The sequence below is a fragment of the Amblyomma maculatum genome, chromosome 1 (assembly GCF_055883805.1).
Source record: "Amblyomma maculatum isolate TAMU_Amacu chromosome 1, ASM5588380v1, whole genome shotgun sequence".
In the NCBI taxonomy this organism is placed as follows: Eukaryota; Metazoa; Arthropoda; class Arachnida; order Ixodida; family Ixodidae; genus Amblyomma; species Amblyomma maculatum.
Window position 1 is genome coordinate 356,151,712 of NC_139344.1, and position 26,168 is coordinate 356,177,879.

At 43.6% G+C, this 26,168-nt stretch overlaps 1 protein-coding gene across 1 annotated transcript in view; it reads right to left on the bottom strand.

Moving 5' to 3' along the window:
- The window catches only part of IleRS (Isoleucyl-tRNA synthetase), a 33,589-nt gene extending 8,343 nt beyond the window's left edge, over nt 1-25,246 (bottom strand). The window contains exons 1-27 of the mRNA XM_084591223.1: nt 25,225-25,246; nt 24,757-24,891; nt 24,261-24,417; nt 23,781-23,900; nt 22,307-22,441; nt 21,549-21,633; nt 20,814-20,942; nt 20,284-20,371; nt 19,951-20,011; nt 19,315-19,410; nt 18,118-18,240; nt 17,429-17,619; nt 16,802-16,928; nt 16,501-16,574; nt 16,202-16,396; nt 15,598-15,684; nt 14,813-14,896; nt 14,531-14,675; nt 14,276-14,393; nt 13,630-13,721; nt 12,146-12,223; nt 11,707-11,825; nt 11,042-11,144; nt 9,529-9,612; nt 8,686-8,820; nt 7,091-7,249; nt 796-891 (exon numbers count right to left, since the gene is read on the bottom strand). Coding sequence (XP_084447349.1) covers nt 796-891; nt 7,091-7,249; nt 8,686-8,820; nt 9,529-9,612; nt 11,042-11,144; nt 11,707-11,825; nt 12,146-12,223; nt 13,630-13,721; nt 14,276-14,393; nt 14,531-14,675; nt 14,813-14,896; nt 15,598-15,684; nt 16,202-16,396; nt 16,501-16,574; nt 16,802-16,928; nt 17,429-17,619; nt 18,118-18,240; nt 19,315-19,410; nt 19,951-20,011; nt 20,284-20,371; nt 20,814-20,942; nt 21,549-21,633; nt 22,307-22,441; nt 23,781-23,900; nt 24,261-24,417; nt 24,757-24,872 — 2,997 coding nt within the window. The 5' untranslated portion in view covers nt 24,873-24,891; nt 25,225-25,246. The remainder of the gene's footprint in view (nt 1-795; nt 892-7,090; nt 7,250-8,685; nt 8,821-9,528; nt 9,613-11,041; nt 11,145-11,706; nt 11,826-12,145; nt 12,224-13,629; nt 13,722-14,275; nt 14,394-14,530; nt 14,676-14,812; nt 14,897-15,597; nt 15,685-16,201; nt 16,397-16,500; nt 16,575-16,801; nt 16,929-17,428; nt 17,620-18,117; nt 18,241-19,314; nt 19,411-19,950; nt 20,012-20,283; nt 20,372-20,813; nt 20,943-21,548; nt 21,634-22,306; nt 22,442-23,780; nt 23,901-24,260; nt 24,418-24,756; nt 24,892-25,224) is intronic.
- Nucleotides 25,247-26,168: the final 922 nt, after the last annotated feature.

The window sequence follows — 26,168 nt, forward strand, 5'->3', positions numbered from 1 at the left end:
TCTGTATCATTTCTAATGACACTGCATAACCATCCTTGCGCAGGTCCCTCACGTATTCTAGGACCGCCTCCTCAACACGAGGGAGCTTGCCCGTTTTGGGTCCACGGAAAGCCCGCCGTGTCTTGTTCGTAGCCATCAGCTTCTCACGCTGCTTCTTCCAATAGCGTATCCTCATTTCGTCCACGCCGAAATGCCTACCAGCAGCGCGGTTGCCATGCTCCAGTGCATAGTCGACAGCTTTGAGCTTGAACGCGGCGGTGTAACTGGCATACCGCCCCATGGTGAAATGACGTAAACTCGCACAAAAACACAAAGCACGCTACGACGCTGCCGAATTGCAAAATGGCGAACGCCGCAAAGCATGGAATCATGGGAACTCCAACGTTACTAGACTAGGTTGGGAACTCGTCGGAATGCATTCGCTGCGGGATGACTGCAGATCAACCACCAGGCGGCTCCATGTTCGGGGTGCGATCATTACACGGGGAATTTAAAAAATGGAATTTTGACCTCAAAATTCAGGGGTGCGATCATTACGCGAGTGCAATCATTATGTGAGTAAATACGGTATTACTTGAAATAGGTAAAGGTTCGTGACGAAGCTTGTGAAAAACACACCAGAACAAAATAAAACAAAACAAAAAACACCTAAAGATCATTGCATGTTTCACAAGGTAGGTTTTCCTTCGCATTTGCCATTTGGCACAAACTAAAGGAAAAGGCACAGGTTACTTAGCTAAAATTGGAATGTTTTCTCTGTTAGTACTTTACACAATGTTATAAAGAGTGGCTGACCTTCTTGCGTAGCTTCTGCACCCGGTTTATAACCTCCCTGGCAAGGCCCTCGTCCAGCATCGACTGGTCTGGTGAGATATCCAGCAAGATGAGAACCTGAGCCAGAGGACAACAGCCGGATGGCACACTTAGCAAAACACTCCCTCAAAGAGCCAAAAAGACTTCAATTGGAGTTCCTTACTCATGACAGTCAAACAAAAAGTCGAGCTGGAGGAAGATGGCACCCATAAAAGCTGTCTCTAGAACAGTTGTCTATGTTGTCTGCCTTCACTTTACAGATACAGTAGAACCGCTTTATAGTAAAGTCACTGGGACCAGCAAAAATCTTTACTACATCAGTGTTTTTACTACAGTAGAACCTCGTTGATACGTTCCCGGTTCGTACGATTTCCCGGTTCATACGATCAAAATCGAGAGCACGAAAAAATGCCCCATAGAGTTCCATGTATTTGTTTCCCGGTTTATACGTTCCTGGATTGCACGGTTTCCCGGTAAATACGTTCAGACTTTAGCGAAACAATACGTTTTGCGACGAAAAGAAGAAAACGATTTGGCAAGGCGTAAGTCGCCGCCGTGGCGGTTTCTCCGCAGTGCTCCGCTCGGCGCGGTCGCATGTCAACGGCGCTGCCCCACCATGGAGGAGGGAGCGTGCGGCAATATCCGTGAAGCCTAGCCATAAAAAATAAATGGGAGCGGGTCGGCCCCTACGTGTTAGACCACGTGATAACGTGCGGTGATATCTACTACCGCGCGAATACGCGAGTCGGCGCCGCGCGGGGTCCGCCGCGCGCGCAGCACCCAGCAGACCACGGTGCAGCAGACAGCCGTGCGCACTAAAACGCACCGACGTCAAAACATTGGAGAGCGAAAAAACGGGGGAGGGAGCGGCTTCATCGACGCTTGGCTTGCGAAGGCTGGCCGCGTGACGTCATGCTTCCTCCTAGCTTTTCTTTCCTCTATGTACCCCATAGAGTTTCTTACTCTTACCTAGAGGGAAAGCTGTGCTGTCATCTATGGGAGTTTACATGGAGTTTCCAGACAGCCAGTTCAGCCACCATGGGCGCTCAAAGCATCATGGGCCGGTGAGCTACCGAGTGCAGAACTACAACTTTTGGCCAAAACTAATGCAAAGATAAACGTTGTTCTACCGTAAATAATGTCCTAAGATTAAATATTGTGACTATAAATTACAAAACGAGAGAGAAACAGAATGCCAGTGTGAGATTTATCCAATATAAGCGATGGTCCTTTCTCCTATTGGCTTAGTTTTGAGCAGCACAAATACCAATATTTCGCACTTAATAGGCAAACTTTGAAATAAAAAAACGTTACAAAAATATTTATGGTTGTGCAATCACTGAAAGAAGTTTTTAGTGGCATTTCGGGAAACAGAAACCATTTATTGGCGACGTCTGCTTTTGCGCCTTCGCTACTATGGTTTTCGCGGTCTATGTACGCACCTTCAAATGATGAGGATGACGAAAAAGAAACATCGCAGTAACGCCACTCCACGTACCCGAGAAAAACCGACTGTCCCGCAACAAGTAGCACACCGGCCCATGATTCTTAGCGCGCCCATGGTGGCTGAAGTGCAGCGCCCTCAGCTTTCCCTCTAGTTAGTGTAAGGAACTCTATGATGTACCCCACCTCCTCCAGTCCCTCCGATTCCTAGCAGAGTTAGTACGTTCACTGTATGCAGCAAACAGAAAGCGCTCGCGATATCGCTTGGTTTCCGCCAGTCAAGCGAGCACCACTCTGGTTGCTTTTATAGCCGGTAAACAGCGCCACAAGCTCTGGTTGCGTAATCGGGACGCACAAGCCTGTCAAAATTTTTATCTCTTAATCTACCGCAGGTTTGACTATGCAGCTTTGTTTTGGCCGACGCGGGTTTATTTTGATGATTGCCTACTTTTAAAGCTTCCAGACACTACTATTGCTACTATCATCATCAGTTCCCACCACCCTGCGGTCGGACGAATAGATTAGCTACCGATTCTCATTTCCACCTTCCTGCTATAGTATATTCTAGGCACTATATTCCTGCGTCGTTTGCTGGCTGCCATGGCGTCTCGTAAGCGTAAGCCGTTGTCCTTGAAGGAGAAGTTGAACATCTTGGCAGTCGTCGACGCAAATCCGAAAAAGAAGCGAATCGACATTGCAAATGACCTCGGACTGCCAGCATCAACTGTCAACACGATCGTGTCGAAGCGGAAGGAGATTGAAGGCAACGCGTTGGTGTTCGGCGCAGGGACAAAACAGGCCCGTGGAGCCAGGCATGGGGAGCTGGAAGAAGCACTTCTGAAGTGGTTCAAACAAGCGAGGGCGTCCGGTGTCAACTTTGACGGAAGTATTCTTCGCGAGAAAGCATTGGAAATTGCAGATGTGCTTGAGATTGATGACTTTACCGCCTCGAATGGCTGGATTAGCCGCTTTCGTGCTCGGCATGCCATCGCGTATCGCCAAGTGAACGGCGAAGCGGCAAGTGTGAATCCAGCTGACATCGAAAACTGGATTTCATTGCTGCCCGGAATTTTGAATGCACACGATCCACGAGACGTGTACAACGCTGATGAACTGGGACTGTTCTTCAAGGTACAACCGAACAAAACGCTGTGCCTGAAAGGCGACGATTGTCACGGCGGCAAAATAAGCAAAGACCGCGTGACGGTCCTTTTATGTTGCAATGAAGATGGGAGCGATATGCTCAAGCCTTGGGTGATTGGGAAAGCCAAGAACCCGCGCTGTTTGCGCAATATCGCACACTTGCCTTGTGTTTATAAAAATAACACAAAGGCGTGGATGACGTGCAGCATTTTTGAAGTGTTCCTTCGGTACCTCGACGGACGACTCGGATCGAGAGGAAGGAACGGGCTGCTGTTTCTAGACAATTGCGCGGCCCACCCGAAGGACACTTCTTTTCTTCGAAACGTCCGCGTCATTTTTCTTCCGAGCAACACAACGAGTCATCTGCAGCCTTTAGACGCCGGGATTATAAAAAACGTGAAACACTTGTATAGAAAGTGCATTGTGCGACGATTCCTGGCTCGTGTTTCACGACAGCAGGACCCGGGGAAGTTGTCGTTGCTAGACGCAATGCACTACTTGATCAGTTCGTGGGAAAGCGTTACGAGCGAAACTGTGCGTAACTGCTTTCACAAGTGCGGTTTTCGGCGCGTGCCAGGGGCCGAGGAGACCCAGGAGCCCAGCGACGACAGTGCAGAGATCGACGAACAAGAGTTTCGGTCAACCGGTGCCGATGGCTTATTTGCAGATTTTGTTGCTGTCGACGACAACGTGCCGACCTGCGAGCCGCAAAGCGTCGCTGAAATTGTGGCCGAGGTACGAGGCGGCGAAGCGTCTGATAGCGAACAAGAAAACGAGGAGGACATCCAGACTACTTTCGCCCAGGCCGCCGCCGGACTTGATGCGCTGCGGAGTTATTTCCGCGACAAAGAGAACAGCGTGGCAGACAAGAACATGCGTGAGCTAGAGAAGCAGCTCTACCTTGCTAATAGTCGCACCCTTCATCAGCGAACGCTGGTCGACTACTTTAAGCAGTGAGAATGGAAATAAAAAATGCCCTTGCACATCGTTCTCGAGTCTTGATTTTCGGAAATCAAGGTGAGTTTGGATCATACGTTTTCCCGGATAATACGTTTTTTCCTCGCATTTAAAAAAAAACGTATCAACGAGGTTTTACTGTATATCAGTTGTTGGTGATGACATGGTCCTAAGATGCTGTCTGGTAGTTAAATGGGCACTTACTAAACACGTATTGTTGCTTAATGAAAAAAAAAAAAAAAAAACGCTCTGAAATACCTTCAATCTCTCTGTTATCATCTGTCAGTGCAATTGTTTTCAGTTATAAAAATTTTTTTACGATTTGTGGAAGGACAACGTGGCTATGAATACAACCAAGTTTGATTTCATGTGAAAACCAAAGCCTTTCATGAACATGGTGTCACTATTTGCTGTTTCTGTCATTTAAAAGGCAATAAATGATAAATGCGAGTGGCAATCAAGTGCTGCAAGATCACACACACTGCACCTCCACTTCTTGCCTCCACTACCTAATGCTTCATGCAGCACAGTGCTGTGAATGTTTGCCCGTTTCTTCACCTTCCCTATTTTTTCCTGCACTTTACTACGGACAGTGCCGCCTCCTTTCTATGCTTGTAGACAGCTTTATTTATTTATTTTTTTCTCTTACGCGCTGCATGCTTACCCTGACGGCTTCAAGGCCTCCGTAAAGTAGGCTTCTCCTGAATGCTGCTAAGTCTGGTGGTAAAGCCAACTAAAAGACCACTCGATGTTATTTTTTGTATTCAAATACAAAAAAATCTTTGCCTCACGATTTTAGGTGGTGCACGAGCAGTGATGTTATATCATGGGAGTCATCACCGTGGCTATGCGCACTTTACTATAACTGATTTTTACCAAGAATGTCCTTACTATAAAGGGGGGAAAATGTACAGCTGTCTATGGAAGATGAACTGGGACTTTACCATACCACTTTACCATACCAGAGTTTTTACTTATATATCCGAGTTTACTATAGCAGGATTCTACTGCGTATATTCCCCTAAGTGTGACACCATAGCTTTAGAGCTTTAGAAATTTGTAATCTGATCAAAAATGTGAAATTTTAGACAAACAAGGCTATAATAATTTACAATAGCATCGCCAATTTTTTACGTGCAATGTATACAATTGCGTACAAAGCCCACTCGCAGCTTCTTCTGAGAGTGAACTGCACCTAGAAGTGATCTCTTTGTTTAGGGTGAATTTTTCCTTCTTCATGTCGCAAAAAATGGCTGTTTTTATGACATGTGCAAACGCAGTAAATATAGTATTTTGCGATACAGTAAGCAGGGCAAGATGTCGTCTGCCATTTTTGCAGACACATTTTGCCTCCAGCAGCAACGTCAATCTTGCATTGCAGTTACAAGATTCATGCGCATTTGAAAAAAAAATGATTTCTATGATCCTTTGGATGTTCATTTGAAAAGTCGTGGCATTTTGATGCTGATACTTCCTTTATTAAGACACGTTATGAAGTTTTGCATACCCCTCCAAAATGTTAACTGCTATATTTTGTGCACAGATTATTTTTCTGATGGCTTAAATATGCTATTAAAGTGAAAAAATATTTCCTTTCAATGAAAACAAGAAAAAAGGTGTGAGAGGTTCAAACACTAAAAAATTATTATGGCCAAGTTGAGCTCTCAAATTCGTTTAAAGTGAAAAAAATATTAACCAGCCTTTGAGAAAGACACACAAAAAAAAGAATGAAAAGAAGGCCTAGTAATATCTTCATAAAGTGCAGACAAAAATCTAGTTAATTCTGTTTAGAACACGTAAAAGCTTTGCATTTAATTTTTTACCTTACAAAATTCAAATTTAGCAAAAATCAACCACAACAAAATCATTCTTCTGCGAAGTCAAAGCCAAAGTTTTGAACTGTAATATGCGATGGCACAGAGCTTGGCTGCTCCCAGTCAGTTTGAAATGAGAAACAGTTTGGCCAGTACAACCGAACTCGAGCAGTAACTGACACAATGTAAATGGTCACTCTGTTTGTATTTATACTGCATTTTTGTTATGTTCAGAAAAATGGCAGCCAGTAGTGAGTGCCCGAGTGTATTTTATCAAAATGCAACTTGCAGTGCGTTCCATGCTGCTGCAATTAAAGGCTGACTGCTACTAAATGTACTGCTTTGGCGATAAAGCCAATTAATGTGAACGGTGACTCACAAAACTAATTTCAACAAGGTTTATGCTTGCTGGGAAAGAAGTTTTGTTGTTACAAACGTCTTAAAATCTGTGCACCAGATGACGCGTGCACCTGGCAGCAACGCACAGTTGGGCAACTTACTAAGGAACAGGCACTTGACGACTACCCTTAATGGCCAGCACTTAGTTGGTATGTAGGAGACGGGCTGCTGGTTTGAGAAGGGAATCCCACTGAAAGACATAATGAACTAGCAGCTGAAAGCACGGAAAAGCTGTCGCGAATACTACCCATTAAGAGCATGTCCCAATGTCTTCAAATTAACTATGCACACCTTCCTTAGTTATTAGCACTCCAACATGCTGTGCTATACATGGATGTGTTGCCAATAAACAAGTGTACTTTTGCTTTGTTTGCCTTCAACAAATGCAAGGAGTTAGAACCGACTTTGCTCTCATATTGTTGTGTCCTCTTCCTAGTGCAATTCTTCTTTTGGTGAGTGCAGCAGTAGTACCAATTAGACCTAACTGATCCTTCTTATGGTGGTAGTCAAGATTCACTCACATCACCCTCGGCGTGCGCTTCATACTGCTTAGACAGCACTTCAGCATGAGCTCCGGAAAAGCTGTACTGGACACGAATGTCTCCAGCTTCCAGCGTGTGTCCACAGAGTGTGGGCATTTCCCCTCTCAGGTACGCCTGGATGGCTGAGTCTTTCAGGCTCTGTCAAAAGGTGGGGATAGGTGAGGAGAAAGGAAGATAAACGTTACAGACCAGGTTTCTGCACAAATAAGCTCACAGATTGCAACTGAAAACATAGGGTGCCAAAAGCATAGCTAACCGAACAGCAAGTTAATGACAAAGTTGTTTGTGGATTTTTTAAAGAATCAAAACTGGACTACTGCAATAGATTTCGAAGGAGTTCTGCTAAACAGTGAAATTGATTAACGCTGATATATCCCATGATCTTCGTTGTCTTGGACAAGCTGTAGTAACATTCATTCTAGCACTTCTGAAGATGCCAGTGCTTGTCACTTTTGTACCAATGGCAACAGTGACACCACGCATACTATGGTGGTTCGTCGCCTGGCCTGTCTTATTTCTGCAAAATAATTTGCATATTTCGAAGTCCTAATTTCATCCACAGCTCATTGCTGTGAGCCTTATGTATCCGAGAATGCATGGAGCCACAACTCAAAGGTCTTTGAAATCTCAGTGTACTGAATTCCCCCCTGCTCCATTGACTCGACAAACTACCAACTCGATGGCAACCAGTGCCACCCGTGTTTCTGCACTTAGCGGGACTTTCATATGACCAAAGGTACAACTTCTGTTTCTCTGAACACCAGAAGCTTCATGGCAAGCGCAAGAACAAACATGATCATCAGCACTAAAAATACTGAAACGAAGCTTTTCGTGTATTGTTTTTTAACATGCCCTGTTTATTGCAACTGGCACACTGCGCCATCACCGTGCCAATTGAGGACAGTATGTCCGTTAGATGCAGCCCTATCACTCCAGAAGCACCATAATCACACACAACACCTCTTGTGGTATATTTAAAATCACTCTCAACATTTCAGAAACACAACCTTGCGTCAAAAATTGACAGTTGTCTATAACAGTGTGCGGGCAAACTAATGGCTATCCTTATCCTTATACTAGCTGCTAACTGCATGTGTCGCTATCATAGATAACAAGGTTCTTTCTTTTCAGGATATTGTCCTGTTGGTCTGTTAATATCTCCACAATGCAATAATACTCTGTTTTGTTTGGTTTGTGAGGTTTAATATCCCAAAGCGACTCCGGCTGTGAGAGACGCCATAGTGGAGGGCTCTGCAAATTTCAACCCTCTGGGGTTCAATGTGCAGTCACATCGCACCCTATTCGCTTCCATCGAGAAGCAGCCGCGGCGCCCCAGATTCAATCCCGCATCCTTGGGTTTAGCAGTCCAGCATCGTAACCAACGAGCTGCCACGGCAGGACGCGATGCTTTCTTATCTGCACCACTTGCTAATATGCACACGCTCATCCCCTGCTACCGATGCCTCCAACTTTTTCAAGATGCAAGACACTTGTGTTTTTACGCTGAAAGCATGTCCTCTGGCTGCAAACACACATACAAATGCTGTCACGCTACAGCTGTGCACACGCCATACCCGGATCTCCTGGGACACAGCTTTGGACTCGCCCCTGAGGCGGAGGCCAAGAGCCTTGATGTCTGGCTCTGCTTTCATCAGCACACCATACTTCTCCTTCTCCACTGTCACAGTGAGTTGCCTAACGTTCAGCTCCTGCAATCAAGTGAGCCAAATTAAGAAAAGAAAAAAGGCACGGGAGTTATAGAACAAAGAAAAAAACAACAAAGAAGCTTGTCATCTAAAGGGTGTTGCAATGCTTTATGCGCACCGTAATATGCTATTAAACCACTCGCTTATTTGTGCTGAAATTTGGCACAAGATTGACTACAACTGATGGACTGTGTGGCTCCTATGGCTGCTAAGGGCAAAAGTGAGCTGCTCTTCTCAAGGTACATGAAATTCTCTGATCGAGGGTGTCAGAGCGAGCGAACTGGCACTGGAACATGAAGGTGCGTGGCCCTAATCGATGCCTGGTACTGGTACAGGGTAGCATTGGATGCACAAGTACAGAGCGCTTTCATCTTGCGGGGCAACTGAGAAATGCAATGCAAATAAGACCCTTTGGTAAGCTTTGTTCATATGCATTATAGACATGTGAAAACTGTTTTTTTTTTTCCCATTCTTGTTAGCCTGGGATTACACCTCATATTATCTGTGGGCCCACATTACATGCATATTTTTACAGTAAATTAAAAATGAAATGCACTGCAGGAGAGATGCAGCACGTTCTAAAATGGCCCGTACTAAAGCAAGAGACAGTGATCTGTCTTTCAAGAAACTATGTAGGAAACGTAGCGATACAAAATTGTGGTGAGAGGACTTTACATATTGAGTAGGCCTAATTTTGTGACAGTGACAAACCTCCAGAATGTACTGTTTCAGCGAAGCTACATCATCGAGGTATTGCTGATCCTTGTGGATGACAACCACCTCCCGCAGTGGGTACTGAAAAGTAGAGAGAAAATAAAAAATTACCACCGGAAGTTGTAAGCATTGCATAAAAAGGAAAACAAACTAAAGGCAAAGAATCGCTTATCACACCTGCCAACCAATATGTTTGTCGCAGCATGCTTATACAGCATAAAACTGTTGAGTACCATTAGAACATCTACATTGTTCAATAGACTGGGATATCCACACAGGTCAGCCATTTTATTTATTTCATCACATCCATTTCACCTCAGAATGCCCATATAAAAAAAAAAAGGGAAAAAGCAGTGAGACAAATGTTATGCACTTCAAACATTTTGTGATATCAGCCGTGATACTGCGCAAATGGAAGAGAGCGTGTAGACGTATACAATACAGTCTCAATGATGCAATCCTCGTTTTCATACAAATATTTAAAATATCTTGGCCCAAATGCACTGCATACAATGGGCAAAACATTAGATATTCCGAGCAACTTCCTGCAACAGCATGGATTGATGATACGAAGACGGAACTTGCGATCACATCTGCGAGCAGTGAACAATGACTTGACATCACAAATTCTGCTAGCATTTAGTGGCATTGCGCGGCCCGCATATCGCCGATGTTGTGAATGCCAGCTACGCGGTACGAATCATGCACCGCAGCTTGCGCACTGCTGACACCACAGTCGCCAGTTGTGCTGTGCACACTAGAGCAGTAAGCAGTGGCGAGTGGTTTAAGATCAATCCCATTCAGACAAAAACTAATCTACGTGAATGTATTTCCTATGCTTCTGCATGTGGATGTTCACTTATCGATGATATGAAATTGGGAAGGTACAAACATCTTTCCTGACCCCGTGAGACTTGTAACATAAGAAATTCTACAGTGTGAAATAATCTATTAGTGCATAACTGAAATTTGTCCACTGGGCTAATTTCTAAATTCCCAAAAATAATAAATAATTCCGGTGCCAGCTGATGCAACTATGAGCTCCCATAAGTTAGCTTTTTTCTTTTTTAACCTTAACGGCTAGCTTTTCAAACAAGCGATTTTACAGCAGGATTTCTGCAACTGAGGCAGCCAACAGTCTTGAGAAGTATGTTGGGACGGTTATGGTATGTTATGCAGCCCTTAATAAATCGTTACCCAGTTTATGAAAGACACTGCAGTTACGACTGTTTCTAACTAATTTTAGATTCCTTTCCATAAACTGGGGTTCCCTAACAATAAAGCAATACAGAAACACATTAGCATTTCATCAATAAAAACGGCTACCACTACAGAGCTTTGATTCTGTAACCTCATCCTCAGAAGCAGATCGTGTATAAAGAGCCAGCTTTAGGTAAGAAGACTGCTCCCAAAGTCTCACTTTTCAAACAGATTGCGTGTCCAACAATGTCATGTTACACATACGAATGAACTAAAACTGCGTTAAAAAAAAGAAAAAACGAGTGACTACCTTTAGTGGAAGTGTCTTACGATCCCTAACAATGCGTCCCAGCTCGATCACAGTCTGCATGCGGCTGACACTTCGCTCAACGACCTCTTCAATGAGCTCATTCCTGGAAACGAGAGGTATCAGCAGATTAGCATAAAAATGTCACTTTGTCAAAGAGATTAACGTGAGAAAGAAATGAAGGAAAGAAGGGCAGAAAGTTCCAGGAAGAGGGGGGAGAAAAAAAAAGGAAAAGAAAGGTGGTACTTCAGTGTAGGCAGCACCTGCTTTTAAGCATGCCCACATGCTTGCTTAGTACTAAAACCTTGCAAAGCAAAAAAAATTAGGCACAACAAGAAACAAGCACAAATTAAGTGACAAACACACTTCGCCTGAACAGGATGAGGCTTTTAAGTGTCAGTCTGATTCTTATACGAGTTGCTTAAGCATTTCTTTTTGCTAAACACACAAAGGCAGTTCATCATCTGTTGCACCTTCCTTGCAAAGTTTAAAACTGCGGCTTTGCACACTCTAAGAGAAGCAGATGTCATTACGAGAGACAAAACAACTGCCACAGCTATGCACATAGCTTACATTTCAGTGTAAATACAAAACTAATGACCACAACCAAGAATCTGATGCTTTGCTGCATGCCCCCGCTTCTGGCCAAAGACACGAGAGTCCCTCACCTTGGCTCTGGCAGCATGAGATAGTGAATGCTGCGAGCATCTTCTTTGCACGACAACTCCGAGAACAGGTGCCTCAAGTTCTGGTACATGAGCTCCGTGAGGAAAGGCGTGAAGGGGGCCTACACGGCACGAGAGAGAAACATCTGAACAACTTGAATGGAAATCAGAGAACGTAGAACAAAAGAATACCATGCAAAAGAGAGGAGGCAGAAATACGTCCCTTACAGTGTTCACTGATACATAAGAAAACACGTTTTGTAACCAAACACAGATTGCCATGAATAGCACTGTGGTATTTTTTAATGTATCTTTAGACTTTTTCGCCTAAACTATGAGAATAGGGTTTAGCACGGCTTTCCTCTGTAAGACTTCTCGCAGAACCCCCTCTATAAATCTGTCCCTGATAGATAGGCAGATCTAATCAACAATATATCATTACCATTAGCCTGATCATGGTGTACAGCACACTGCACAGCGTGTCAAGGGAGTGCTTGCAGTCGTCCTTTCCACCTTCACCCTGCAAGAAACAGGAAGGAGAGCAGGTTATGAAAAAGCCCCGAGCAACAAATAAGGCATAATAATGAAGTGGCATTACACCCCATAATGTTAAAAAAAAAGCTAGCAACCTATCTAGTTATTGTCTTGCTGCTACCCAGGCAAAAAGATAAGATAAAAAAAACTCTCTTCGGTAGAGGCATCTAATTTGAAGCAGGACTGGATGACATAATGTGAGAAAGAAAGAAAACCATGACGGCATCAAAGGTAACACCATAAGATGATACAGTTAAATCTGGACATAATCAACCTCCATGTAGTGAATTCCTCGACATTTTTGAGTTTCCCCAATTCCCCAACAAAAGCTCCACTGAAGCATGGGTATTTGAGAGCTCCACGCAACCAAGGCATTGCAGCAATTCACCTTGATAAAATGAACTTGCTACATTGACTATCTGTTAGCTAATGCTGAGTTACTAGAAAAATGGCAGGGCTATGCAAAATGTTAAACAGAAAAATAACGGGCCATACAAAAACAAATACATGGGATAAGCTGTGCGCATCCATCACTACTGCATTCTTGCTCATGAGATTCTGGTGCTCATGGTGACACTGTCACGTGCAGAAAGCGGGGCAACCTACTGCGCTGACAATGAAAGGCAAAGAGTCAATTTCTTGGGGCGACTGTGGTGGGCGGACCGACAGTGAAGAAGCAGCTGCTTCAACTGCCAATCTAGTTCTCTCGTCTAGCCTGATCGTGGTACTTCCACCATCCCCAACTACTCTACAGCTGCACTGCATGAGACCGCTAAAGTTGCTGCAACTGGTCACGCGACTGCAAATGTTTGCCCGCGTCTATGATCTCATGAAACGAGGCCTATTTTAATACTAGTTCTGCACTGTCATTTCGAGTCTTCACAAGAAAATTGTGTATAATAAAAACACGGCTGTAACAAGACACCCTCTAAGCAAGCTGTAAATAGCACAGGGGAGATCTTGTCTGCTTGCCTAACATTCTTGCGTAATTGGAATTTTATCACTTTCTTTATCCAGAATTCTGGTTGCTGTGCTGCCACTTTAAACTAAACAGGTTTAACTGTACGTGCCTGCAGTGCAAGGTAACACAATTTTTTTCTCCTAATTTTGCCCCGCAGAGCAGTTAAAACTGAATCTGAACTGATCCTAAGGACCCCAACCAGCTATTGCTTTAAAATTTAAGACAAAAAGGTGCTAACGAAGTATTCGTCCCAATAAAATAGCTAGCCGATATGCTTTACAGAACGAACAGTAGCCGATACCTGAACAAGTGACCAAGGAAAAGTAGCACAGTGGAGAATACACAGGTGCAAAGAAAAATTTAAACAAAAAAAAGGAGGGAGGAAGAACGGAGGACCCAAAGCATGACCAAGAATGCTGCAAAGGACACACCTTGAGTCGCCTCCGGTTCATCCTGACGTACCAGTTAGTGAGGTGGTCGACAAACTTGACCAGGCGTGGAACCACAGTGTAGAGACGGTACTCTACAGAGAAGTAGGAAAAGAGTGCCTGAAGCAGGCATCATGGGCCCACAGTACAAGAACAATAAGCTGGTCGCAAATGCGATCACAGAGACATGGCCTGTTCAGGAAATAAGGTAAGAGGCGGAGAAAAGCAAGCGAAAACTGTCGCACTCATCTGCAAAGCAACTATTCAGAACAACTGCATTTAAGCTAGCTGAACTAAACACAGGAGCGGTCAGGTTAGTATTGATACTTTTAATCTATAGCAATCAATTGTACTTATGCCTTTTTTTGCCCTTTCTGTACCAGAAAAGGCATCTTAGTGCATAAAAAAGTCACAACTTCTTAGTATTAAAGGTTGCCTGTCCTGTGCTTGCACTTTCTAACTTGGTGCTCAAATAGCTCAGTTCGTGACTGTAACCTAGCTATTATTAATAAAGTAACATTGCAAAGCACAAAGTTCTTCAAACTTCCAACGAGAGAGACAGGTATAAAGGACAAAAAAGAAAAAGAGCCACTGCACACTGCAAAATGAAACACCTGTAGTGTACACTGAAATACACTGTGACACCAACCTTTCATCTCTGCCTTGACAAAGAGCACTAAGCTCTGTGTATACGAGAGAATCCAACGATCCATGTAGTTGGATGAGCCTCTCTTGGACTCACTATACACATATTTTTCTCCATGTTCCTGCAAAAAAACCATGCCAAGTAACAACTCCTTACGAAACCTGGTTAAGCCGCACAAAAGGCACACTTCAAAAGGTTAAGCTGTGTAGCGGAAGTCCTATCTTTTGCACTGGGGCAGCTCAGCTCTAGTGCACCCACCTTCTCAAAGAGCACAATGTTTTGCACCAGGAAGCGGTAGGCATTGTACCAGGGCAAGAACACATCCTTAAGTATGTCCCGAACGCCTTCTTCCCGAAACCTCAGGTTCTCGGCCCTCACCACAGGAGAGTTGATAAGGTATAGCCTAGAACAAGGAAAGAAACAAGGAGAATGACAAATTATGTATGCACTTGCAATAAACAGTGTGGAAATCAAACAGCTATGGCAAGCTTTGCAGTCTTGTACCTTCTAGCAGCACAAAACACCCTTAGATATTTGTACCTCAGAGCATCGGCGCCATATTTCTTCACAACGTCCATCGGGTCAGGGTAGTTCTTTTTTCTTTTGCTCATCTTCTGACCATCACTGCAATACAAGGCAGACAAAGGAAGAACCAAATCAATGGAGACAGAAGAAAAAGGGGAAAAGGCAAGGTGAATGTAAATACGGTCACAAATTCGAGCAAATAGTAGTGTTGAACACAAAAGTTTAAAGGACTGTACATGTCCACTCTTTCTTGAAATTGCAAGTTCTTCAAGTGTTGCTGCCAAACCATGGATGAGGCACGCCCTCGAAGGAGTAGAACTAGACAAGCATGACAAAAACAGAAGTCACACAAGACAGTGGGGCGGCCACTTTTTTACCCCCCACCCCCCCCTTCTCCATAAATCTACCAACTAGCCTTGCTCAAAGCCTTACCGAGGCTATGCGGACTCCATGGATGTTTAGCTTTGCGTCAGAATGAAACAAAAAGCACTCCAGTGAAGTCTTAATTCGAACTTCAAGTTTATGTCTGAACCAATGTGTTGTGCCTGTCTAAACCATATGCATTAAAAGGGCTCCCTTTATTCAAATGACGCTACCAAAGAAAAAAAAAAAATCCCCTTTTGGTATTCTTCAAGTCTAGATGATTGAGAGAATTCAACTATATAAGAAAGCCATAAGGCATGCGACAGCAATTCTGTGGAACCTATATTAAATTTTGAGAATCCTTGGGCTTTTGTAGCACACTGGCTTGATACAAGCATTGCCCGCTCATAGCAGGCAATCATAAAGCTTCAACTCACCTGGCAAGCACCAGCCCGTTTGCAATAAGATTCTTGAATGGTGGTTTGCCGAAGAGAGCCGTAGACAGAACCAGCATTGTGTAGAACCTGCACACAGATGCAAATTCTGGATAATGACAGAGAACAAAAAACTATGACTAGCCCTGAGTTGGTTTCCAGTGAGGGTGCTAAATGCTCCATTTATTCAGGTATTAGTCACCATGTCATACAGGTTGAATCGTCAGCTTTCGGAAACAAGCCTACAAGCGTTCACAGATGGTTGGCACATCGTATCATATACTCTAGCTGCAACAGTTGAAAAAAAAAAAGGGACATGTGGAACCCCTACTCAGTGATGGGAGTAGCGACTGCTGCACTACTTTATGCCAAGGCTTTTCATAGTGGCATCGTTGGAAGCCTTCCTTTCCCCTTGCTTTCTTACATTTATAGCCGGGCTTGCGCTATCCCGTCTCATGATTCCACTACTATTTGATCCCGCTGATTTAAAAGGGCAATTTTGAAAAAAAAATTAAAAAATAAGTTCACCCTATAAGTGTGCAAATCTGATAGTCACACCTCATACCATGCACAGAAAAAAGCACAGAATAAGAAAAGAGAGCCTTACCAGCCACGAGTCTGGTCAACTCCCTCAGCCACGAAGTCAGCTGGAAAGCATTTCTCAAATTCCTTGGAGTTTTCAAAAGGGTAGTGGACTTGTGCGTACGGCATGCTGCCACTTTCAAACCAGCAGTCAAACACTTCAGAAATGCGCTTCAGGGTACCCTTGCCGTTAGCTGAAGGGATCACAAGCTTGTCTACTCTGGGGGGCAAAAAGAAAAAGAAGAAAATAAGGAGGCGTGCATGCATCACAAATGGCATTCTCACAGTAGAGCTTCCACTGCTTTGCACTGAAGCAACACTTACGTTTCCCTGTGCAGGTCAGTGACTTGTTCCCCAGTCAACTCCTCCAGTTCCCTGATAGACCCAACGCAGACAACCTGAGCAAAGCCAGAGTGGGACACATGACAACACCATGACTTGTTCTCTCCGCAGTCCCACATTTAAAAATCGCACCTAAAATTGACAGAATGACACCTTCCCCATTCTGCCATGGGGCGATTAATGCAGTGTGTGGTGGCTGTCACGTTATGGTGACCTGCAAAGCTCAGTGTTTTTCTTGGCCGACCATTGTAAGGCGAGCGCAGGAAAGGAAAATGGCACCCACCTCCTCACCATCGTCGCTGACCCAGATGGGAATAGGTGTACCCCAGTAGCGGTTCCTGGAGATGGCCCAGTCGCGGGCATCTCGCAGCCAGTTTCCAAACCGCTTCTCCTTCACAAAGTCAGGGACCCTGCCACGAATGAAAAGCAATCGTCAAATGTAAACAAAGTCCAACTGTGCAATCCAATTTGATCTATAAGGAAAGAGCTATTTTGACCACATCCTTCAACTCGAAAACAAATGATAGATAAATGAAATTCACACCAAAAAAAACTTTCTTTGTTTTGTTTTGTTTTTTTTTTTTTTCAGATTTGAAAAGATGAAATTCGGCTATAAAACAGAAGTGAAAATCTCATCAAGGCATTGCATAAAGTATTAAAGCTAAAGTCCAATTAAGGCTGAATTCTTAGTGAAGAGATGAGTTTTAGTAAGCCGAAGGATTAGTAAGACATTTAACATTTCTGCTCTTCTATAAATTTCTCAACTACATGAATGAAAGTATTCAGAGTTGCCTCCTGTTCAACAGCACAACTTAAACTTCCATGAAACAAGGCGCCAACTTAGTCCAGCAAACAACCACAGCGAGTTTCCTTCCCATCATCCTAACGATTGCAGTGTGCCCACACTCACCAGTAGGTCTCTGAGTTGGTCTTGAGCAGCTCATCCTGCATGTGTTCGACCCTGACGAACCAGGAGGGCACAGCACGGTAGATGAGAGGCGTGTCCGAGCGCCAGCAGAATGGGTAGCTGTGCTTGGACGTGCTCTGGTTCACCAGGCGGCCCCGGCTTTTCAGGTTCTTGATGATCTCTTTGTCTGCATCCTGCGTATTCGCACCAGCAAGAGTTAACTTAGACAGCAGCAACAACAGGGCACAAAATGCAACAAGCTGGTTACATGCTGCACTTTCACAGCCATAGCAACATGCATCTACTTGACCTCTGCAAACTTCTTAACCTCCTATGACCGGTGACATATTAACAGTACAGTGCAACACAAGATCACATGCAGCCCACATCAGCCAAGCAATAGAGATGAATGTCACCCTTCGGATGCGGTAGTTGTGAGGCAGATACAACAACGGCTGGAGCACACGAAATTTAAGACTATACTACATTCTGCTCTAGACATGCAGCATCTTCATTCCCACACGCTGGTTGTGTAGTAGACAGCCTTTAGCATAGCTCCGTGGTCGCAAGTATGCCTCAGTAATGGTATGCATATCTGAGAAGTTTGGTGCCAAGGTGGGCTCTTCTTTCACTCATTTGCAAGAATGCTCGAAAAGAGAAAAATGAGAATAAAAAATAAAGAGGGTTCTTGCCTTGACATAGAGTCCGAGAAAATCCTTCACTGGTGCTGTAAACTTGCCGCTTGCATCCACAGGGCAGATGATCTCCTGGTCCTTTGTGATGGCTCCGTGAGAGAGGCACACTCTGTAATCATCCTGGTATAGGCAACAGAGAGAGAAAAGAAGAATAGAAAAGAAAGGTATGGGGGAACTATAGATCATGGAATGTGAACGGTTTTGTAGCAGATAAACTGCCCACGGTAAGCAAGCAGGCCTGACTGTTGGGCTGCATAGTGAAAGGATAGTGCTGCCTACATTAATTGCATTCTGGGAAGATTACATAAACCGCTTTCACACATTATGTCATACAGTAACATAATTAAAATAATAATTTATAATGAATACTTTATGGCCAAGATAATTAAAGTTTTAAAATTTTCTCCCACTCCACTCAGTCCTGTGATGTCTACACTGAGGAAGACTGGTTCCCACTCGCTCCCACAACTACTGGGATTGATGCCGAAAATTCGGTATGAACGCATGCAATGTACTTGCGAAACAGGCCAGTGATGGCCGCAGCTGTGTTCTTTTCCTCTTTTTACCTTTATAGCTTACGAAAGCTTTATTTCGAAGGAGAACGTTCCTTTGTTGTTACAATAATGCATCATATCGGCACATGTCAACTTCAAATATAACAGTTAATAAGGGAAATTCAATGAAGTTCGAAGTCCAGATCTTTCCCTCAAAACACTCGTCACTCCTAATGAGTCAATGCATATGGCAAATCGCCATACGTTATATTGGCTATGGTTCTTGTGTCCAACAAGGCTCTATTTATTTATCAGAAGAACCCACACCTGCAGACCACCTGCATTTCCTTCTATATTTTCGTGCTCCACAGCTCTTAAAAGTTAACTTGAACTTCAGGACAAATCTGAAATCCATTTAATAGTTCCAAAGTCATGTTGCACACAAGAAACATAAAGCATTGCATTTTAAGGTTTTTTCTGCATTCATTGAACTGCCATGGAAATTCTTGCTTCAGAAATTGACAAGCTGGACCGATATGAATAACAAGAAAAATTCACTGAGGTGCTTGTATGGCTAACACTAAGCTAGCAGCTGAGGTAGAACTGCACATCTAATGAACAAAGGGAGACTAAGCTCCGTGTCACTGCAGTAGCGTTTTCAAGTCCATCTCTGAAAAATATGTTTTGCGAAGTAGCTTACCTCACCAAAGTAAGGTGCCTGATGGACGACACCAGTGCCACTCTCAGCCGTGACGTAGTTGTCGCAAAACACTCTGAATGCACCCTTGGCCTTGTACTGGATGAGACGGAGTAGGAGTACATTCACTGAGGAACGGTTGAATGTCGTTCCGAACGAAACGATAGGCGTGAAAGGCACATGACCATCAAAGAGCCCTAAGAAAATAACAGCTCTGTTCTTAATGCAATACAGGTCATAATTTGGCAAAACAAACTAATCAGAATAAACTCACACAGTGTTTACTGGAAAAACAACCTAAAAACAGGTAACTGAATTATCAAGCAAATGATATTATTTGCCATGATATTAGTTACTATACAATTAATGGTATTTTTAAGGTAAAAGTAGGAATATTTCCAAATCATGGCACACATTTTAGGTGTGATTTGCACTTCTGTTTTGTACTTGTAGAGGTATGCAAGGGTAAAACATCAGTCATTGAGATACAAGGCATAAAAACGTGGTAGAAATTAAACAACATATTAACACAGGCTACATCACAATGGTTCAGTTAGGAAAAAGTAACATTACAATTTAATTTGTAACTACATAAGAATTACTACAGAAGAAATAAGAGTTCTCATAGCAAATACGTACCTGCTGGAAGTATGGGAAGATTGGTTCATATGTCTTGCCCAAGAGTGTGCTCCCCTTGAACCTGCATTCGTGTAAAGCAATCTACCGTATTCACTTGCCATAAAAAAAAAAAAAAAAGAACATCAGTTCAGGAGGGGGAGTTAGGTGTCATTATGAGGAGAGGAAAAACTTGACATTGTTCTTTTTCTTTTTTTCTGGTCGCCCACTCCTCCTTCCATCAATCAACGAAAGCATGCAGTTACCATTACAGCATCCCTCCATGAAATGGAGGGATGCACTAATGACATGCTTTTTTTTTTCTGGTGCAACATTGTATAGGCCAAGTCAACTTGCCTCTCTAGAATGGTGTATTCTTCCGGCTTCTTGAAGAGGATCTCCAGTCGTGCCTCCATCATTATGTAAACACGTCCGGTGCTGTTGTCTGAAGAAATAAATGCACATGCATTGAGAAAAACTGTCTGAGGAAGTGCTTATCCATTACACAAGTGGTCTATACAGCCAGCAAGCTGATACATCAACTCACTCATTTTGCTATCAATGCAGCTACAGATTTATTTTTTTCTCATCAATCAATCCATTAATGCCCCCAAAATAGCAGCTGCATGTTTCCAAAGCTTCCCCCCCTTAAATACTGCACAAATGTGTAAAATACTCTCAAACTGTCAGCTCTCCACGATGAGTTACCTGGGGAAAAATACCACAATGAACCTTGCCACGGGAAAACAAGAAAATCTCTGTGCACAGGATTGGGGTTGTGTCACAACTGAATTTCCTTCAGGATACCTTGTATAAATAATTCCGAGTACAACGCCCTTGCACAGCCATCTCCAGCATGCCTGCGACTGCAGCAGAGGGCTACCCACCTTTTAACCTGACATAGATCAACTCCGGGTGGACACAAAGAGCCAGGTTGCTGGGGAGAGTCCAGGGTGTTGTCGTCCATGCAATCATGGAGACACCAGGTTCATCATCTAGGGGAAAGCTCACAACCACTGTGGAGGAAAAACAGAAGGACGATGAAGCACTGAATAAGCAAAGCAACAGTGATGCTGTAAGAACCTTGTCTCTGCTCCAAGGTAAGCGGGTACTGCTCTCAAATCGCTGCGCATATCAAACAGAGAACTACACATGTGATCCCAAGAGAAAACACCGAGACTGGTAACAGTCAAGGTTTGACATTATTCCACCATATAAGCACTGCTCAAGGACAAAAGGCATCAATTTTTTTTTTTTGCGAATAGTACTAATGTAAGCTACTGTTGTTGATATTCATGTAATATGGGTTCAAAGGCCGCCCTGTCAGACAATGCTAGGCCTTCCCTTCAAGCAGTGCCTAAACTCAAAATAAGAAACTTTAAAAAGTAATAATGAACATAGCAATAAGACAGGGAGTAAGAAACAGAAATGGACAAAGGTTTTTGCGTGTTACTCATACACTGCCAAAGTAAGATAACAGTGATGCTGGAACATAAGAACCCAGGCGATAAACTCTGAACTTGTTAAAGGAGCTATGGGTTTTACAGCCTAGTGACGCTTCTAGTACCGACTAAGAATAAATGGAAGAAAAATCATCCCCACGTGAAACAGATCGGCCATACCTGCAGGATCTACAACTTCCTTGTAGTTCTGGCCTGACTCGAAGTTTGAAAGTGGCGTGTTGCAGGCAGTTGAGTAAGGCATCACCTAGTAAAAGCAGGCCAAAAGTGAGAAACATTAAAAATTGCAGACATACAGAATCCTAATTTGCTTGACCCCCTTGCTATACAATATAACATCCACTGAATGCCCACCCAGCACAATGGGCAATACTTTCGTAATGGCAGACAAAGGGAGCCAACAGCAATTGACACAAAGGACAGCATAAGAAATTTGTTTTTGCTGATTAATGTGAAATAATAATCTAAACAGCAACCACAAAAAAACAACCTCATTACTCCGGTCGGCTGCTAGGCTCAAATATGCAACCTGTTACGCGTGGCAAGGTTTCAAAAGTTAGACATGGACCCTAATGCACCATTTCTCAATACACAACATGAATCTATAGTGATGATGCCCAAATCGTGATTGCCTTTTTTGTGGAATCCCAATATAGCCGTTGACTATATTCAGAGAAAACTGGTGGCTCTTTCTGAATACGCACAATAGACCAACACTCAACACACGCACAAGAAATGTTTAGAGCCTCTTCAACCTATTCTAGTAAGCACGAACTTTTACACAAATTAAGAAAAGGCGTTTAGAGTTACTGAGCAAAAATGCCGTGTCTGATATGTGGGACGCTAAGCACATGTATACGGAAGGACTGGCAAAAGCATCTTTAGCATCTTATTAATAAGAAACAATCCAGTACACTTGCCTTGACTCCTTTGTAAACAAGGCCCTTGTTGTACAGTTGCTTGAAGACAAACCAGACTGACTCCATGAACCAAGGGTACATTGTTTTGTAGTCATTCTTGAAGTCAATCCATCGCCCCATTCTTGTCACGATTGTCTACAAAGTTCATAACACAATGCGGCTAAGTCACCAGTTCTTTGGTGCACAGCACACAATTCTCCTACACAGTGGTTCATGACTGCAAGCAAGATGAAGAAATATAGTATGTGGCAGCTGTACTTACTTATGCGCTTCTGGTAATAGTACCAGTTCCTGCATTCGACGAAAGCTATCTAAACAATTCTCTAATGAAAAGACAACATTAGTTTCCACAGTGTATTTCTTTTTCTTTACAATGTTCCATAGTGACTCAAGCTATGAGGAGCTACATAATGGAGGTCTCTAGAAATTTCTATCGCCTCCAATTTGCACTATAAACTCGCACAATCAGCGTCTTGCATTTTGCCGCCATACAAATGCGGCTGTCACAACAGGGATCCAACCTGGGTTCTCCTGCACAGCAGTCAATCATCCTAACCACTGAAACATCTCGACATGGTCCATACTGAAATTCAAATTCATAATTCTCAATATACAGCCTGTTGAAACGTTGAAGCTTTATTCTATGCAGAGTACATACACAAAGTAGCTTGTTTTCAAAACTGCTTATTATAACTTTCATGCCCAGGACAATTTTCACTGTCACAAGATTTCTAGTCACATTTGAGGAGTGCATATGTTTCTAGCCACTGTGTATTTTGCTCGTTGTACATATGAGTACAAGCATTTAGAACTGCCTCCATTAGAAGAATATTGTGAATATTCGTACAACAGCTCACACTGAAAATGAAGCACTTATCTGGTCACAGTCACATTGGTTCAAGGATTCTGGATAATTTTGCTCACCTGGCTTCTAAGAGCACCAACATCTCACTGTAAACCGGCGCCTTGCACTTCATATCTATCGAGACGTGGCCAGAATGGCCACGATCGAACCCAGGTTGCCTGACTCAAAAGTCAAGTGCCCTAACCATTACGCCACCATGGCAGTGCCTGCATAGCCTGACTGGTAACGGAGGAAAATTCCAAAAAGAACAGCCAGAGTGAAGAAAGCAGTAAACACAAGCATTTAGCAGATACTAGAACGATAGACCTTGTTTGGTGTTTGCTGCTACAGCCCGAATCATGCTGATCCTTATAGGCTATCAGAATGCACAATTTTTTTTCAGCCAAACTTATTAAAAAAAGAAAACACACTAGTTTCTGGTGCCCTTTTGTGAACATGGATAGTATATACATTTGATCTTACCAGACCACTATGTACTACATAGCTTTCCAACAAGAACCAAATCCTCTGGGCTAAAGTGCAGAAGTGACAGAACACTACCTAAGAAACAGTCTTGGTCACCCACACAAAAGCATCGAGTACTAAATGAGTATTAAATGTGAACCTTGCCTCCCATTCAGTTGAATAACGCATCACAATCTTTCGGCACTCGGCATTGTAGTTTTCAATCCCAAGCTTTTTCACATCATCAGGACTCTTGATGCCCAGGGTCTTGTCAATTTCATATTCCTGAAAGACACAATGAAAACAATAGCACTGAGAACCCTCACCTTGCGTTATTTTTATCAAATAAACAAGCATTACAAGCTACTTATGTCACCCACAATTAACACATATTGATGGCTTGTAAATGGCTTTGCCAAAAGAAAATGAGAAAACCTCTGCATATGCATGCTTACTGACACCTTGCACTGAACATTTAGGCATGAAACATAGGAAAGCGACTGATACCGGCAATATGTTTGACAACAAATTAAAATTAAAATAAGTTCTGGCTCAAGTTTGTCAGCCTTGGGAACTTGTAAAGCTATGGGGAAATTATAAAGATAACAATGACATGCTTACCAACAAAAGACAAGCAAGACTTACCACAGGCAGACCATGACAGTCCCACCCGAAGCGGCGTTCGACATAAAATCCAGACTGATGGGCATATCTTGTCACTATGTCTTTGATGGTACCCGCCAAAATGTGCCCATAATGCGGGAGCCCAGTTGCGAACGGTGGGCCATCAAAGAATGAGTACCTGAAAGTAACAGCCAGAAGACGTTGAACAGCAGCTAAACATTATCCTACAGCCTTTGGAACGCACTAATATATTAATATATGACAACATTTAGCGGTGTGAAGATCAAAGCATTGCGAACTTTTCGCACGGACGATCAGGTAAAAACTCGGGCTGTTGAAAGGACGAATTGCCCAGGAACAGCAAAGACGCGAACAAAAGATTACGTTCACGAGACAGAAATTCTGATAGTCGTCAAGCTTTGGCGTATGAGACAGCACATGGTAACTAACTACGCAGCCGTTTCCGGCCACGATCGCAGATGCCACGGTGGCTGCAACGTGACAGCTGACCACGCACCTCGGTCGGGATTTGGAAAGCTTGAGGCTCGTCTGGAACGCGTCGATCTCCTTCCATAGCTGGAGGATATTATCTTCCTCGGCTGAGAAGTTGACGTTCTCTGGAACTTGTTGCATCCCCGTCCAGTGTGGGGCTCTGAAATCCGACGAAAAAGGAAAACGCGACTGATGCAACTTTGCGAGTTCTGTCGTCAAAAGAAACAGGTATCAGAGCGCGGGAAAAGCTGTAGGATGGTGCGTGTTTTACACCTCTTGCTTCGCATGAAGCGTTATTGGAGGGCCCCAAGACGGCTCGATAAGCGCGATCAAAAAAGCCGAAAGATGTAATGACCACGCCGTAGTGGCCTCGGCCTTCGTCATCGCACTAAATTCAGTCACAGCGAAGAGAAGCCCCTTGTACAGACTGTACAGTACACGGGCATAGGATCGGATCATTAACACAGAAGTAACAACTCACTCGTGAACTTACCTCAGCCCACGAGATATCCAAATGAATGAAAGGTCGAAAAGCGCAAAACAACACGCGCCGGCTGTGCCGGTCCGGTCGCCGCTCAAGTCGCGAAGCCTGAAATAGCCCAAGCCAGCCCGAGCCAACGTATCGTGTCGTCTGGCTACGTTATCTCCACTTTCCACTCGTTCTTCTATCCAAACTTTCCCAACTTTCTCCTAAATTTCGCGCGTTAGGTGGCAAGTTTAAAAAATTGCATCATCTGCTGGGCAAAATCACGCAATTCTGGAGAGTCACGATTCTCCTGGTAATAAATTGGCTAAATCACATAGCATCCCGGACCTTACCTCGGAAGAGCTGAACCGGAGCCACGACCCAGATCGCAAATACTCATCATCCGTCAGGCGGAGAAACTTAAGCTTACTGATAGGCTTTCTCACGGTCTCCGATGCTGAGAGCCGGCTGAAAGGCACCCCCTACCAAGTGCTGCGCCAAGACCGCGGGGACCCATGATGAAGCTAATAACATTCATTCATTCATTCATTCATTCATTCATTCATTCATTCATTCATTCATTCATTCATTCATGTAGCCGTAAACTAGCTTGTTAAGGCGAAATCCTTACTAGACTATGTTGTGCTGAAATGTGTATACAAAAAGTGAGGAACGGATCACTGTGATTAATGATAGGGGTTATCGATGAGAGGTATAATTATTGTGATTATATATATGAGTGTTGGCGACTGATGGTTATTGATAATGGATTAGCGATAAAAGGTTAATGGTAAAGGAACTATAGTGATGTGGGATCAGCGGTAATGGGGTTATTGATAAGTAGGGTTTGATTCTCGTAAAACTACTGGGTTTGAGTCCCGTGAAGGTCATGGGTTCAAGTCCCATGAAGAACGGGGGTTAGAGCCAAGTAAATGTCATGGGTTCGAATCACGTAAAGGTAGTGGGTTCGA